Here is a 16,468-nt window from a genome sequence, read left to right as displayed (position 1 = left end):
TTAAAGAAATGTATGACATTTCAGAAATGTAACTACTTTATGACTCAGGGTTAGGGTTAGGGTATTTAGTCTCATTATAGGGATTGGTTTGAGACACTTGTGTCTCGCTGTGAACAGGGTCAAAGTGGAGTGAAAGTGACACCTGTAGCAGCTCTCCTTGTGACTTTGTGAATGACGCAGCAGTTCTCAGAATGACCGGTGTCTTTGTTTAGTCACTCTATCTCCCCCCCTCTCTCTGAATCCTGTCTCACCCCTCTCTCTTCCTCTGCCTGAGAATGATCCACATCATCATATTAGCCCCTGGCAGTGATTATGATGGTGACACAGCAATATTAAATATTAGTAGATGTAAAGTAATACTGCAAACAAGCTTCACATCCGCTACAACTTCTTACTCGTTTGGGGAGGAAGGCTATTCCAGCTGCCTTTCTTTCTCTCTGCATTTCTAACCCCATACCTTCTTCTCTCCTCTATTTGTCCAGTTGGATAGATATATAGTTAGTCTATTTTACCTTTAACAGCTTTTTGCCTTTGCTTCATCTCCCTCTCTTACCTAGCTTGGAAAACCCGTCCGAAGGCTCCCTCGCCGATATCTCTAACATATTGGATGTTATTTCGAGGGTACTCGAGGGCCAGTAGCTTGGAGTTTAGCAGCAGGGGAACCCGCTGGTACATGGGGTTTGGGTGGAGACGATCCAGCAGGAGCTCTGATGGAAGAGCAGTGAGCGTCGGGGCCTCCATTACTCTGTGGACAGAAAGACAGAGTAAGCAATAATGTAGAGCAAATGGCAGAAAGACAGAGTCTCTCGTCTCTCTTTTACCTCTTCTTGTTCCTCCACTGTTTCCTGCATTGGCGGCAGGCAAGGATGGTAATGGTGAGGAAGACTGTGGCGGCAAGGGCAGTCAGGACGATAACAATGACAGACATGGAGTAAGCTGGCGACACTGTGGACACGGGAGGGAGAGGAGGTGGCTGACCGGGGCCTGGTGGCTCTGGTTTCATCACTGACACATAACCAACAAAGAGACAGTATGAAACAAGATGCTTTTCTGTAAATGCATAATTATAAGATGTAATCTAGAAACATATCTTGATTTTAACGGGGAAAAAAATCAAAATGATTAAATTCTCACAAGAATCAATCATTTATTTCTTTGGTTGCTGTTATATTAATATGGAGCCTAGTGGGTATAATCGATCAAAAAATAATTGGTAATTTGGACTCTTAAATTACTTACTTATGGTCCACATAACCGTTTTTTTTTGCAGAAACAGAGGATAATGTTAATATTGTTAACATTTACTAAAAATCTAAGGTGTGTCACAGATTATACAATGTTTTTTAACTGGTGAAAATTAGTATCTCAAATCACTTTTCAACAAAAATGCATAAAATCCAAGCTATTTATTTACTGTTTATTACGTTGTTAACTTTTACACTTTTAATTATGCACTAGTGGTATCAACATGCATAACTAATGGCAGCCTAAGGTGATATTTCTGAAACAGCATCACATATGGTAAGTGTCTAAATCTCTTGACTGTAGCTAATAATGTAGTGTGCTACACATTCTCTGTGGTGAGTGGATTTGAGCCAGGAATTGGAAACAATTCCTCACTCAAATATAAATGTAAGACAGCACAAGGCAGTACCTGCTTCAGTGCTCCCCTGCCCACACTGTGGCACAGCGCAGTACTCCCAGAGTATATTGGGATTTGAGGTGTAACACCAAGGCTTGTCACTGATTCCTCCTGGGTTCCTGCAGTGGTTGTCTGAGTTCTTCAACTCTGGGATGACATCCACAGACAGGCGGTGCTGGTGAGGAACCTACAGGACAAGATATATTAAGGATTTCAGTGCTGTTTTTAGTCACAGCTTTAAAACGTTACACTGCTAACACTGCTAAAGCTAACACTGGCAGGATGAAGGGAATGATTCCCAATGTGACAACCCATGCTAAAACTACATGCGCTCATGATTGCAGAAGTTGCTATGAAGCCATAAAAGCAAGCAATAAACATCTGGAATACTTCAAGAAAAGTGATAAAAACAGAGAACTATATGTATATGAGGACAAATATTCAAATGGTTTAGATTATTGTGTTTTTGAGTAACACAATCTGTTCTGCTCTGTTGTTGTCCCTGTGATCTGGAGGGGAGTAAAAAGCAAACAGACTTGTCTTACGGGATAAATAAAATCTAATCAATAAATTTATGTCTGTATTTTTTCCTGGAATTGTTCAAGAGCTCTTGCAGGCTTTTCTAGGAAATGCTTTAGTCTCACATCAAATCTAAAATTAAAGATGGCCTTGCAAAATAACTTATTACATTTTTCCAAGACCTTGTTTAGGATCTCCGGTAAGGTTACACGGTTAAAGTTTAATAACTGCAGATGCTGTAAAATGTTCTTTGGTGAGGGATGTTAAGAGCTGTATGTTTGTTTCTGCAATCTATAGTGCCAACTCAAATATTGAACATCTGGTGTCTTCATGTGTCGTAAGCAGTGGTCCAACTTATCCCAGGAGATATGAAGTTATGAGCTAAAAAGGTTGGGTTCAGCAAAAGGGCTGCTATAGCTGAATGCATTTGAGAATTAGTGTTCCACTGGTGCCATGAATGGTAAGGACAACAAGTCACTGACTTCCAAAATAACCCATGTGAGCATTTGCTCACTGATCTGACACACCTTTCTTTCCAAAACAACATACGTGCCCATACAAAAATGCACCACAAGATGCACTTTTTCTGATCTGCCACCTTTATGTTTAAGAGTTGGTTAAGTTAGTGTCATATGTTGCAAGCCCCCAGTGGGCAAAACCAAAGAAAAAGAGAGAAAGGAGAATAAAAGAAAGAAAAGAGGAGAGTGGTGTGCTGCTGAAAGTGAGGCACTCTTTTGAGATTGTGATGGACAATAAATGATAACCCCTCATCTCTGAAATATTTTAGTTTCTTTATGCATCTTTTTGTTAGCCTAAATAGAAAGCCTTCGGTCATCATTAAAATAAACCAACATTAACTGTTGTTAGGAAACAGGATGAGAGCAGTCAAAGGCTAACTCTTTGTACACCCAATCATCTATCCTAATCTCTCTAAAGATGTTTAGAAGCACTTTAACAACATATCGCCACTTCCGCCATTGCTTCTGAGAGAGAACGGTCATTATTCTAATTACTGCAAGAGGTTGCTTCACAGGGAAAAACAAAAGATACTTTAAGTGCTTAAATTAATGACTAATGCTGCTGTTTTGTGGGGGAGGGCAATCTCATTAAAACACCACATGCTCACTGAATGTTTTCATGTCTAAAACAGAGCTAAAGTCATCAGAATGTATCAATAAAAACTGCCAGCATAAATATATGACTAAATTAGTGTACATATAAATAATTGAAGTAGTTGTAATAGACTGCTTTACAAGTGTATGTGAATTTATTATAGGTGTAATATTAATATGATGATTAATACCCTTACAGTGATTCAAGATTAAGAGATGTATAAATAAATGTTTAACAGCCTCTTTTGAGTCACAATTGGCAGTCATGGTGGTGACTTCATTTGATGGACTTCTTATGACACACAACAGTTGTGTGACTGACTCATTAAGCATATTATCAGGATGACAGTATGATGTAAGGGCATGCTTAATTCATTAGAAGTGTGCTCATAAGACTGTGCAACAAGACTGAATCAAAGTTTGGCTGCGGTATTTCCTTATAACTCAGCGAAAAATGGGGCACTATAGTCACAGTACATCTAATCCATAACTCTACAGGATACATGCTTCATGTAATCGAGAAATTACCCCAACCCTAGTCAGTCCACTGTTAAAAAAAACAACAAACAAACAAAACAAAAACCAAGGCAAAACTGCCTGCACTGACCAGCCAGTGAGACCAGTTAGCTTGTTAGCAGAATGGATAAAGATATCGACCTTGAGTTCCTTGTAAAAAACTGATTTCACTAATCTTGCTTTTGAACTGCAACTGAAGATGAAACAGCTGGATCTGACTCAGATGTGATCTAAGAGAAAAGCTATATCTTTTTGTGATGGGAATTAAGCAAGAATGGAATGGCTAACAGGAAACGCAAAACTAGACTGGCTTTTCTGCTGGCAATGCCTGCTGTTTGACTGATCAAGCTGTTCCCTAAACAATGATTGGAGCGCAACAGGATTTGTAGATCTGGCAAACCTCTCTCACATTAGTTACCTGTGTATAGCAGTAAGTTACCTTTGTTTTAAAAATGTGGGTAATTGTCTTTAAATTGCGTTTTCTTGTTATATCACCCATCTAATGTTGTAGTCATTGTTATTTTGCAAAAGGTTATACATAATTATATATGTTCGAATCTAGGGAACATGATTACTTAGTCGTCTCAGTTGCACCACTTGGATACCACATAGAAATAGCGTTTACTTTATCATATGCAGTGGGTATTTTATGTACTACTGGCATCTTTTGTACTTTTATCACTCTACAGCAACATACTGCAGTAGCACTGTGTTAATATGCAATTAACTGTGATATTTACACACAATTTGTGTGTCTGAACCTTTCAGCTATGGTTTTATTCTTTACATGATGAGAAGAAATTCAGAGGCAGTGTCATGTTTTAGGCTGTATGGATCTGTGTAATGTGTGATTGTGCATGCATCTTTTAGAGTGAACGGCATTGTTCATTCTTGCGGATTGCAGTTGTATTATTGGAGATGTCCCCTCATAGGGGTATGCACATAATTCCTCTGTTACTAATAACCAGTGCCTATGGCTGTGAGAAGTTTGCACATGTTGTTGTGCAGTATTTGGAGAGAGAAAATAAATAGCACCTTATGTTGTTTTGTAGTCCACAAAAGCCATGCAAATGCTATTTTTCCTAACAAATGGGACATAAGCACGAATGAGAAGCATTACCAAAGTAACAGCACTGGTTCATTCTGGTTTGTGAAAGCAACTATGATATCTCCATGTGATCATATTGCAACATGATCTCCAAACCAAGCTGACAAGCTTCCTCTGTAATATTTGCCATGCACTGCCACTGGGTTTCAACTGTAAATCCATCACCAGTAATGACACAGTGTCATGGATCAAACTAAATATATATTAGAAGGAACATTTAAGTATGTGACATTCATAGAGCCTATACATTAGAAACATATAATATTACATATAACACACATGTAATTTTTTCTCCTCTTCCAATTGTCTATTGCAACCATGGGTTTCAAACAAGCATGGCTTGAGGGTTAAGCCATTAAAAAAGTACCTTAAAGTGGAATGCCACTGTTGGCAACAAGATGCTGGTTCCAAAAAACCAATGGCTCCAACTGACTCCCATTCAAAAAGTAGGAGTCTCTCAAGAAATACTTAGTCAAGTAATCATTTTCTTTCTATAATTTTTATTAATGAATTTTCATAATGTGTAATGTTTAGCTATTAATTAGTATTTGTGAAACACATATTCCCAAGTAAAAAGTAAGTCGATTTTAACATTCAGGGTCTACCTCATTTAGTGTAAACATTTAGGCCTTTTGAATTCAGAATGAAAATAGTGCAATCAGCTTCACAGCTCACCATCATTTCACCATCAGCTCCCTTAAGGAAAACATTTCCAGTAAACATTATCCCACTCAACGCTATCATTATACTTACAAAGACTAAATGAAAGCTTTGATGCTGGCCAGGAACTTAAACATAATCATCAAAGTAATCCCATCATGTTTAACAGCCTACCTTTTAACTTATGTTTGGCCCGCACATCATATCACAAAATTCCAGTCTTTTCTTAGAAGCGGCACTTATTATTTTCTCCCGAATGTCACTGTATTTTCTTAGCAACTGTAAATCCCTACTTTAGACAACACATTGGCACCATGAATCTATTACTGGAGTTTATTACAGTATGTGAGTCTGACATTTTGGAATAATCTGATTATATCTTATTTCAGTTTTAAAATTTTATTTTAAATGTTCAGAGCATGAGATAATATATACATTTCAGGTGTCTGAGCTAATGAAATGTCACTGTCTCCTCGTGGACGCATTTGCTTTATTTCTTAAGAGCGGTTATTATTAAACTGGGCTCATTCACTCCTGCCCTCCAGGGCTGTATTGAGTCTATGAGTTTTTGAATAAAAGGACAGTTCATATATATACCAGTTCCTGTACTTTTTACTAAAATAGCTACATATAATAATAACCATAGAGGAGAAAATGATGTCATCTTCGTGACTCGAGAATGATGCGAGAGTCTAGCAGATTGCCAGAGTCAAAGACCTTGACTAATTTTTACTTTATTTTATTTTAATGGTGCTATTCTAATTGAACTGGTTAAGATCTATTTGTGGCTCGAGAATATGTTGATGATAAAATGCTTGGCTTTCAAGAGTTGTACGTTACGTGAACGCCGTTGCTAGGCAACTAACAACAAAATAGACGTCGCTGTTCTTCTTTTCCGTTTTTTATTGTTGGAATTTATTTATTCCATTTTATTACAAACTGGATAACCGGAGATTGAGTTACACTTTTAGCTACTTGTAATTAACCTGGGTTTGACTGCCCTGGTAGCCATCAGGTCGGCAGTTAATGATATCTGAGACGCAATTTAAGGTTTTCTTCAGCCTTATCAGTGACAGACCCTTCATTGTTTGACTGGAAAGCTAGTGCTTAATGTCAACAATGTAATTACAAGACATGTAACTGCTTTGCTAATGGGAACATACTGAAAGCAGACTTTGACACAGCAAGAGTAAACATCATTTGAAGGATAGAATGCTGAGCAGGCCCAGTTGATTCTAATTGAAGATGGCAAGAAGAGAAGATCTAAGTGACTTTGAAAGAGGGTTGATTGTTGGGCCACAGATAGTGGGAGCTTTAGTCACAAAGACTGCTCAATTGACTGATATTTCAAAAGAAACAGTAAAGTAATGTGACATCTGCAATTAGATCTATGGGAAATACATCAGTAAATACGGTCTGGCATTGTGGTCAACAATGCACATTTGATGACCGTGATTCTTGTGCATTAGTGCAATATGTAAGTAAGATAATAGGGTTGCAGTGCATAAACCTCTCATTACAAAGATGACTGCACATGTGAGAATTCAGTGGTGCAAAACTCATAGGTATATATATAGTTAGATGAGTCATCCTTCACCTTATTCTCAACAAGTGGGCGAGCACATGTGTGGTGTACACCAAGAGAACGGTACAGGCCTGAATGATTGACCCACAGTAACTTTGTTATGCTGTGAGCAGCTTTTTTTCTGGTTTGGTTCACTTGTCCCCTTAGATGGAAGGGACACTAAAAATTAATACAAAATTGTTTTAAGTGATCACCTTTATCCCGTGATGAAACATTTCTATCCTGCTTTGAGTGGTCTCTTCCAGGATACCATCCATAGGGCAAGAGGGGTCACTGAATTGTTTGACAAGTATGACAATTATGTGAATCTTATGCCGTGGCCTTCGGAGTCACCAGATCTCAACCTCATTGAACACCTATGGGAGATTTTGGACTTACATTTTAGACAGTGCTCTCCACCACCATCATCAAAACACCAAATGAGGGAATATCTGGTATTCCAGTCATTGTGGTGGCCCAACACCTTACTTAGATACTTTATGTTGGATTACTTTTGCTGTTGTTACTTTTCCCATTACTTAACACTAAAATACAGAAGAAGAAAAAAAAGAAACACAGCCGTGTTGTTGTTAGTTGCCTAGCAACAGTATTCACATAATGTACAACACTTGGAAGCCAAGCATATTATTAATGGGTGCGCAAATATGACTATCAATTTGATTTGAATTAATTACTAGTATTATTAAAATTAAAAACTTGACTTTGGCGTTTCACTACACTCCCACTCCTGAGTCATGAAGGTGATGTAATTTTCTCTTCAAGCAGATTGAGGCCAGTGTGCTATATGGCTACGATTAAATATGGCTATTATAGTAGAATAAGGGCGCACTCACACTAGGGCCAGTTGTTCCGTACCGTGCTGAAGCACGGATGTCCCCCCTCCCCTGTCCCCCGCTGGCCCGCACTCACATTACCCAAGTGTACTGAAGCACGGTTGCCTCTGACACATTGTGCGAAAACATATAGACAGTTTACTCTCATAAAACATGCAAAGGTGTGTGTTCGCGTGCTGTGCGCCGGTAAAACACAACACAGCCGATCAATTAACACAACGCATTATGATTAAAAAGTGAAAGCTTGTTCTTCTGAGTCATGCCTGTGTAGTATGCAGTACTAGATACTTGACGTCCTGATTCAACTCTTTACGCCAGTAAAAGTAAGACTTAGTTTAATGACTTAGAAGTCGCCAAATGACTTACTTTAACGAATTTCGTTAGTTTATATAATGCAGATTTGTAAAATATTACTTTTATGAAGGTCGCAGTCACAGACAATAAATATACCATTTCATAATTGTGGTAGCCGCGGGGCAGCAGATGTAATGAAGTCCACGCAGCACGCTGGATGCAAACTAATATTTAGCCTATAGCCTATTCATTATAATGTCGATGGACATACATTGAGTTCTTTTGCCTTACTAATGATACAATAATACACAAAAAATGGTCGGATTGGGAACCCATATATGCATAATGTCTCCACGTTGAATTTAGTGTTGCTTGTGAACTGACAAGGGCTCAGCTAGTGTTGCCTTTTAAAAATCATCAATTTCCCGGGATTCCCTGGAAAATTGGCTTCTGTTCCCGGCATTTAAAATGTCTTATTTTCGGGAAAAATATTAATCCATGGTGCGCATGCGTGACCAAGTGTACCGTGCCTAAGCACACCTCTTCCAACCGTACCGTACCAGGGAAGTGTACCGTACTCAAGCAAGGTACACTTGCACTCACACTAGCCAAATAATCCGGATTTTAGGGGGAAAACGTGCTTGGGCATGGTACGATTGCCTAGTGTGAGTACCCCCTAAAAAGTACGGGCGCCGGTATTTAACTGTCCCTTTATTCTGAAAGTTGTATAAGAAGGCAAAAGAAGTGCATTTAATAAAGCCCAGGAGGGCGGGAGTGGAGGAACCCGGTTAAAGGGTAACTGCCCATACGGGACGCTCTAAAGAACTAAAGCAAACACTCCTGTGAGGAGGCAGGGATCCCTTCATTGGTCAACAATACACCTTGCCTTCAATTGATTGAGAATTTTGACAGGGTTATTGTACAAAAAAATTCAAGAGCAAAGGATAAATCTGAGAAGAGATTTTTCATGAGCAGAGAAAGCTGCCTTAGTGTGGGGAGACAGGTTGAAGCTGGAGCAGGAAATCTGTGCAGATAACAATATATACGATTTCAAGCATACAGTATGAGCAGAAGCAGAGCAAATCTACACATAAGTAGGGGTTATTTGACTGCGATGGCAGAGTTTGAGTGAAAGAATTACAAATTCTGAATGTGAAATCAATAAATCATGCTCTCAAATTAAAAGTACATGCTCTTCAATAAAGACAGGAACAAAGCTCCATACCAGTGTAGAAGGAGACACTACAGTAAATCATGTCACGTGTTCTCAGCTTTTGTTTGTTGAAAGAGACAGGGTGATGAAGCTCATAATAATCCCCCTGGTGTGCAAAGACAATGCATTTTTGTGTACATGTCGGTACATCTTTCTATCTCAATGAGAGAGGATGTTAGTTGTAGTATCACTTTCAGTCATTACCATAAGTGCTCTCATGTGCACATGGCTTTGGGTGTGTATTAAGGAGGAAAAAAAACTGTATTTGTCAACTCAAAGTGTAAAAAAGAGAGAGAAAAGGAGATAAAATAAAGAGAATGTGCTGTTATTTGTGAATAGCATTAGAGAGCAAATGTTCTCTTGATTTCACATGTATTAGTGAGTGAACACTAGTGTGTGTGTGTGTGTGTGTGTGTGTGTGTGTGTGTGTTGGTGATGGAGTCTGTGCAGCATATGCGTGTGAAAGCTAATTGCTTCCAGAGGCAGGATGTGACATCATGAGTCCCTCCCTTTTTGCTGACCTGGCACACACTCTCTCACACACACACACACACACACACACACACACACACACACACACACACACACACACACACACACACACACACACACACACACACACACACACACTGCACAGGAGAGCAGTAACTGTTCACCCTAACAGACCTTCTCACTGAGCACAGCCATAAAAACATAAAGGGGCTTTAGGGCCACAGGGAGTGTGTGTGTGTGTAGGTGTGTGTGTGTTTGCACATGTAAGCACTTTTGTATGTTTTTTTCTATTTCTGAGTCTGTGTCTAAACATACTTCAAACATGACTCAAATGTCCACTCTGTTCATAGTTGCTCTACAACACAAAATACAAATTAGTATATCACAGACACATTTCCTCCAAATAAAGCAACAGAGATCAGTCAGAACATGAAAACATTTAATACCCTTTGAGTGAACAACCCAATTCCCAAGTCTTTTGGATAATCAGGGTTCAGCATGTTCAGCAATCCCATCTGATTCACAAAAGCATTGGGTACATCACCCAGATGACATATGATAATCCTCCTCTGAATCACAAGGGCGACATCACTGTAGGAAGCCAGAGTGGGTTCCTTCACATCTTCAACAGCTTAAAGTATTCCAATCAGCATTCCCTTGATGACATCCTCTTCGGGATCTGATGGCTTCATGCAAAAACAAATGTTTACTTTAGAGATGCTTTGCCATATAGTGCATACACACAGAGAACGCATGAAATGACAAGTTCAACCCTGCTCATTGTGAGCTGGTCTTCTTGAATTACATTTTGCTGCTTACCTCACACATCTTCAGGAATGTAGAAGGATTCTTCCTTATCTATATATATATATATATATATATATATATATATATGAAGAAGTGACATAATTTTAGTGCAGTGACATTACATCAGTTTAATCCATATGTATACACTGGACGGTAAATTTTAGTCTTTAAAAGGACATTTCAGTTTCCTTAATGTGTGTGTGTGTATTTTAAGATGCACAAAATACTGTGTATTGCTACAAGTCTCTGAAAAATTGCACAGTTCACAATTTAACTTTAAGGTCACCCACTTTGAACAGGTTTGACTGTGGTCTCTACTTAAATGTTTTTTCAGAGATGATTCAGACCTGAAGGAGTAAACACAGTCTGCATAGACACAGGGAAGAGGAGAGTTCCTTGCTTGATGACAGTGCTTCACTTTGTAATGGACAATTAGTGTACTTTAGCTGGGGGAGTTGAAATTATGGCACTTACAGGACCACCTCATCGAGGGGCAGTGGCCACACACTGTACTAAAGTGATTCTGTTCAGAAAAAAAGAAAAAATTAACTTAGCAGCACAAAACACAGTAAAATAAGTACTCTTCTCTAAAAAAGAAATGGTTCCGCAATCAGATTTGATTATCCGGACATGCAGACACTGTTCAGTTTGTTGGAAAATGAACCTACTCGATCATAAATCTCAATTGAATGACAACTGATTACATTGCAAAAACATAAGCAAAACTGATTATGGGAGCTGTCTTTTCATTCGAAGGACAGACCAGAAACAGAAGTGCTAGAAACAACAAGATAGTCACACAATGAATGTACTAATGAGTCTTTATTCAAGCAAAATAAGTGTTACATGACCTTTTACTGGTGCATGTTGGGGGCAGCTTGGCCTTTAAAAGAAACGGATATCAACAATTACAAAGGCGCTTTTTAATTGTCCAGTGTGTAGGATTCAGTGGCATCTAGTGGTGGGGTTGCAGATTGCAACAAACTTAATACCACCCCTCCCCTTCCCTTCTGATCATGTAGGAGAAAACAGCCACCTTCAAGCAGCTGCTATCCCTGTACACAGATTATTGTAAGGTAGATGTTTATTTGACAAAAGAAATTCAACATTATTGCCATGTTAACAAATGAGCATCGACCTGGTATGTTTTAAACAACTGCTTCTAGACTGAGATTGAGTTGCTCTCAGACGTAGAAACAGAGCAAGAGAGGCGCAAATGAGTGCACTGCAGGGGAATGGAGGAGAGGAGTGTCTGTGTGATCAGCCTATCATGTGAAGATATTACATCTGATGGACAGCTAGATACCCAATAAGAAAATTCAGTTAATTCATTATTAATTATAAACACATTACATCCACTATTCCCTACTAACCAGTCATCTCTAATCAGATGAAATGTGTAGTGAGTGACGTTAGCTAAGCACAATTGTCCAACCCATGGCTAGCTAGCTAGCCTAAACATGACTAACCCGAACCCTAACCCTAATATGCATCAAAAGTTGTGGTGACGGACTGTCTGAGACAGAGACTAGATGATTAAATTGCATTGTTTCCTGATGAACTAATTAGATTAAATTTAAATGTACTTACTTGATAACAATGGTTTGGTTCCAGCTCTGCAGAAGATGGTGGCCAACTTCTTTGATGAATTTCAGAGTGTGCAACACTGCGCATCATAGGACCATGACGTCATATATTACGGGCACATGCCAGTGACATATAATGCCAAAGCTGACATATTTTCTGAACTTAATTGAACAGAGTTCAAGTATTTTTTTCCAAGTTGAAGTTGTAAATCAACTTACTTTGTTGTAATGGGCAATGAGTTCACTCAGAATAATCTGACTAACACCGCAAATCTTTTTTTACAGTGTGTAGAGTTGACACAATGATGGAGCTGTAATTGAGATGAGGACACTCCCAAAAGCAAGTAATACAATTTTTAAACAAATTCCACACTCTCGTTGTGACGATAAACGTTATGTATGCATCACAAATTTAGGTTGCAGACATTTTCTGTCTTTTTGGAGTTAGAAGAACCATTAAAAAACCTTTTTGATAAAATCCTAAAAGCATATCAATCAGCCATCATCTTGCCTTAGTGTGACTAATGCAGTTTACTCAGTAATCTATTTATATGGCCATTTAGTTGTATTTAAGTTGATATGTTAAACAATTAACCTTTGCAGTGATGTATAGCATACTGTACACACACATACGGTACATGCAGTCTAGTACCTGCTGGCTCCACGGCTGACATGGTTTCCCAGACCTTGTCACATTTGTGCTGCCTTGGTAGAAACGCCCTCTGTCAATGTAACAAGTTCCTGTGGAGACCAAACAATATGGATAAAGGCTTTGTTTTTCATCACTCTGATTGTTATTGTTGACTGGATGAACAGTACAATTTACAATATCCAAATCCAAACATTAACACTTGTAACACTTACTTGTAACTTGATCTTTCTTGATATCTGAAATACGGAAAAATAAAGATTAAATATTATATATAGTAAATATTAAGAGGAAGCACAGTTATTAAGTAATCAAAAATGTAGAAAAAATATATCATGGAAAAATCAATACAACACTGAAGATCAGTTCAGTACTGATAAGATTATATTACAGAGAAAATACAGTACAGATACGATTATATTACAGAGCAAACAAAAACTACTATGCCTAGATCACACACACACACACACCTACAGCTGTATATTTTGGCTCAGTTCAGCTGCACTCTTTTAATGACCTCATCAGTATGAGTGACCCGTAGTGTAGCAGGCCAGTCGTTATTTGGCTCCTTAGCACACAAGTAACTGCACCAAGCCAACTCATGTTTTTTCTTTCAAATTTGCCCCATTTTCTTTCTCATGCTCAAGCTGTTTCTGCAGTACAGAATTGAATCTTAGAGTTAACAGATTCTACACATTAAAGACATTAAACTAAAAACATGCAAGACATAACATGAAGTTAGTCTGAAGTTGAATACTTCAATCTGTTTGTGTCTTTCACAGAAACATTACTCAGGCTTTATGTCTTAAATATTTGTCTAGGGTTTGTGTAATATGTTACATGTTGTACATGTAGTCACATTCCTTGTATGTGTTACATACTTGGTGAAATAAAGTGATTCTGATTGATACATTGTATTTTTTTTTTCTTCTTCTTCTGTACCACTGTTTAACATTATATCTACTAATTAAAATACTATACAGGATTTTCCCACCAAGAAAAAAGAAAACACAACATGTAACATTTATTGTTATGCTTCTAATTTTCCATTCCAGCAAGGGGTATTAAAGGATATCTTACCGACAAAAGGGACATGTGTACAAGCATTAGGGTCTGTGAGAAGGCTTGGTAATGCCTGACAGTTGGGCAGCAGCATACTGGGCCCAGACTGGCCTGCACTGCTGCCCTCTAGTAGTAATAACCAATCCTTTTGGCAGTACAGCTCCTTCACTGCAAGGCAGTGTTCCCTGATGTGAAAGGGAAAAAAATACAAAACACAAATGATAACCATTTCATCGTTTCATTCTTTTTTGAAACCCATTATTTGTCTTTTCAAGAGACCCTATATTCAGTTACCTTTAGCTAAGTGAACAAGTGAGAAGTACAAAGAGAAACATATGCTACCTGCAGACAGGTTTAGGTGCAGGTCCTAACCCTGACAGGTTGCAGTCAGGGAAGGAGGTGTGGCAGATCAGTGAGCGTACTTCAGAACTACACAGCATACTGATTCCTTCTAGCTCTTTCCACCAACTCTGAACCAGGTACTCCTGTGTGCCCTCAGGGTCCGGGAGGGAGGTGTTAAAGAAAACGAGGGAATCGTCTCGCAGAATGGTGCGGCAAACGTCTCCTCGATACGCACTGCAGTAGCCCTGATAGAGTCTGCTGGAAGGAGGCACCCATAGATAAATATTCACACATTAATATACACATATGTCTATAATTCCTTCCTTTGTATATCAACCTTTCTTTATGTATACCCCTTTGTACTCTCTTCCTATCTCATGTTTTAAGTATGTTTTCATTTTTAACATTCAAAGCACAAAGATGAGCATAATTTAGCTGCCCTCAGTCATTCACTGTCAACAACACAATACAGAATGTAATTCAAAAGACCTTCACTTTATAAGTGGAGTAAATAAGTGTACTGCTAGAATACATCTTGTATATGTTTTGCAAAGTTTCCTCCTAGATAACACAGTTAGGTACTTGCTGGGGACGCATCAAGACGCATTAGCGTTTACACTACAAAAGATATGTGGTCTAATGTGTCTCAGCCCACCTCAGCAAGTGGTTTGAGTGATTGGATCACAATGCATCTTGGTGGTCATTTACACTTGTATTTAGCACTAGCCACGTGCCCAGATCATCCAAGACACATGTTAATACCAGGTGTAAACAGGGCCTAAGTGTCTCATGCAGAGAGAAAGGCATTAGTAAGTAAATCATTTATGTGAAATTATTTAGATTACTAATATATTACTGTAATTTTTTTGGGAACTTTGCTATGACCTTGTATGGCTAATCTTTTTTGTTATTGATTTGATTTGTACAGACAACAAGCAGGTGTGAGTATAGCCATGATGTAAGAAAGTCAACTTAGATGATCGTTTTTGTGTGATAGGAAGCATGAGCAACATATCAAAAGTTAGATTACTTATCATGCTTAATAACTGACTTGCATATAGTGGATGAGTTTTCAAGGAAGGCAGACAATTGTATGAAGTGTACATTAAATCTGTTAGGCTGCCTCCTATAGAATTTCTCATAAGTATTGTACACTGTAAATTTCCCCATTGTGGGACTAATAAAGGAATATCTTATCTTATTGTAAACGCAGTATGTTAGCCACTGACATTTACAGTAGGTACCTCTAACCACATGGAGAAGAAAGTTAATTAATATGTGCTCTAAAAAGTAATAAGTGGTCTTTCAACTTCAATTTGTTTTAATTTTAATTATATTTTAATTTTATTGGAAAAGGGACAATGTACATTAATCAACATTTAAGCAAACGTAAATGTACCTGGGTTAGCCAAAAGGCTAGTGTACAGCAGCAGTCCCTGAAATATCTTTTTTAACATCATCCAGATGTTGATCATGAAAACGCTTGCAGAAGGCTCTTATGAGCTCTTATGCCTGCCTCTTGGATGTCATTGCTGCCCCTAGATTGAACAGATCAGTTGTACATGCTGTAAACCTGTATGTCAGTGTACCTGACTCCCACTGTTCCTGCTATCTGTTTCCCACTCTGCCTGCCTGCTTGTTTTTTGGCTTTTAAGCTTCCACATTTGTTCCACATTTGCTGCACATATTTGGTCTTTCTGCCTGCCTGCCTGCCTGCCTGCCTGCCTGCTTGCCTGTCTGTCTGTCTGTCTGTCTGCCTGTCTGACAGCCTTCACTCCAGTTTTCTATTCTAATGTCTGCACAGTAACACTCACAAACTCCAGATGTTGCCTCTTGGGGAGGCTGATGCTTCAGTAAGGTTTAAATCAAACCATTACACTTAAAGCTAAGCTGTAAATCTACCTTCCTCATGACACTCTCTCTGTTTCTACATACGATCAATATATGGTCCAGATGTGGTCATGAGTTTACAAATCATGTAAAATCTAGCCTATGTCGACAATCCACTCTCTCTTTCTTCATTTTCACCTCAGAAACTCAGATAACAT

General features: G+C 38.5%; 1 protein-coding gene across 1 annotated transcript in view; it reads right to left on the bottom strand.

The window, feature by feature from the left end:
• musk (muscle, skeletal, receptor tyrosine kinase) overlaps positions 1-16,468 on the bottom strand; it is a 38,136-nt gene that overhangs the window by 6,239 nt on the left and 15,429 nt on the right. The window contains exons 9-15 of the mRNA XM_062435123.1: positions 14,421-14,675; positions 14,097-14,263; positions 13,232-13,255; positions 13,020-13,108; positions 1,655-1,829; positions 822-1,005; positions 554-745 (exon numbers count right to left, since the gene is read on the bottom strand). Coding sequence (XP_062291107.1) covers positions 554-745; positions 822-1,005; positions 1,655-1,829; positions 13,020-13,108; positions 13,232-13,255; positions 14,097-14,263; positions 14,421-14,675 — 1,086 coding nt within the window. The remainder of the gene's footprint in view (positions 1-553; positions 746-821; positions 1,006-1,654; positions 1,830-13,019; positions 13,109-13,231; positions 13,256-14,096; positions 14,264-14,420; positions 14,676-16,468) is intronic.

The sequence above is a fragment of the Scomber scombrus genome, chromosome 15, assembly GCF_963691925.1.
Source record: "Scomber scombrus chromosome 15, fScoSco1.1, whole genome shotgun sequence".
NCBI classification, from domain to species: Eukaryota; Metazoa; Chordata; class Actinopteri; order Scombriformes; family Scombridae; genus Scomber; species Scomber scombrus.
The sequence above is the reverse complement of the archived record's forward strand: the minus strand, read 5'-3'. Positions and strand labels throughout refer to the sequence as shown.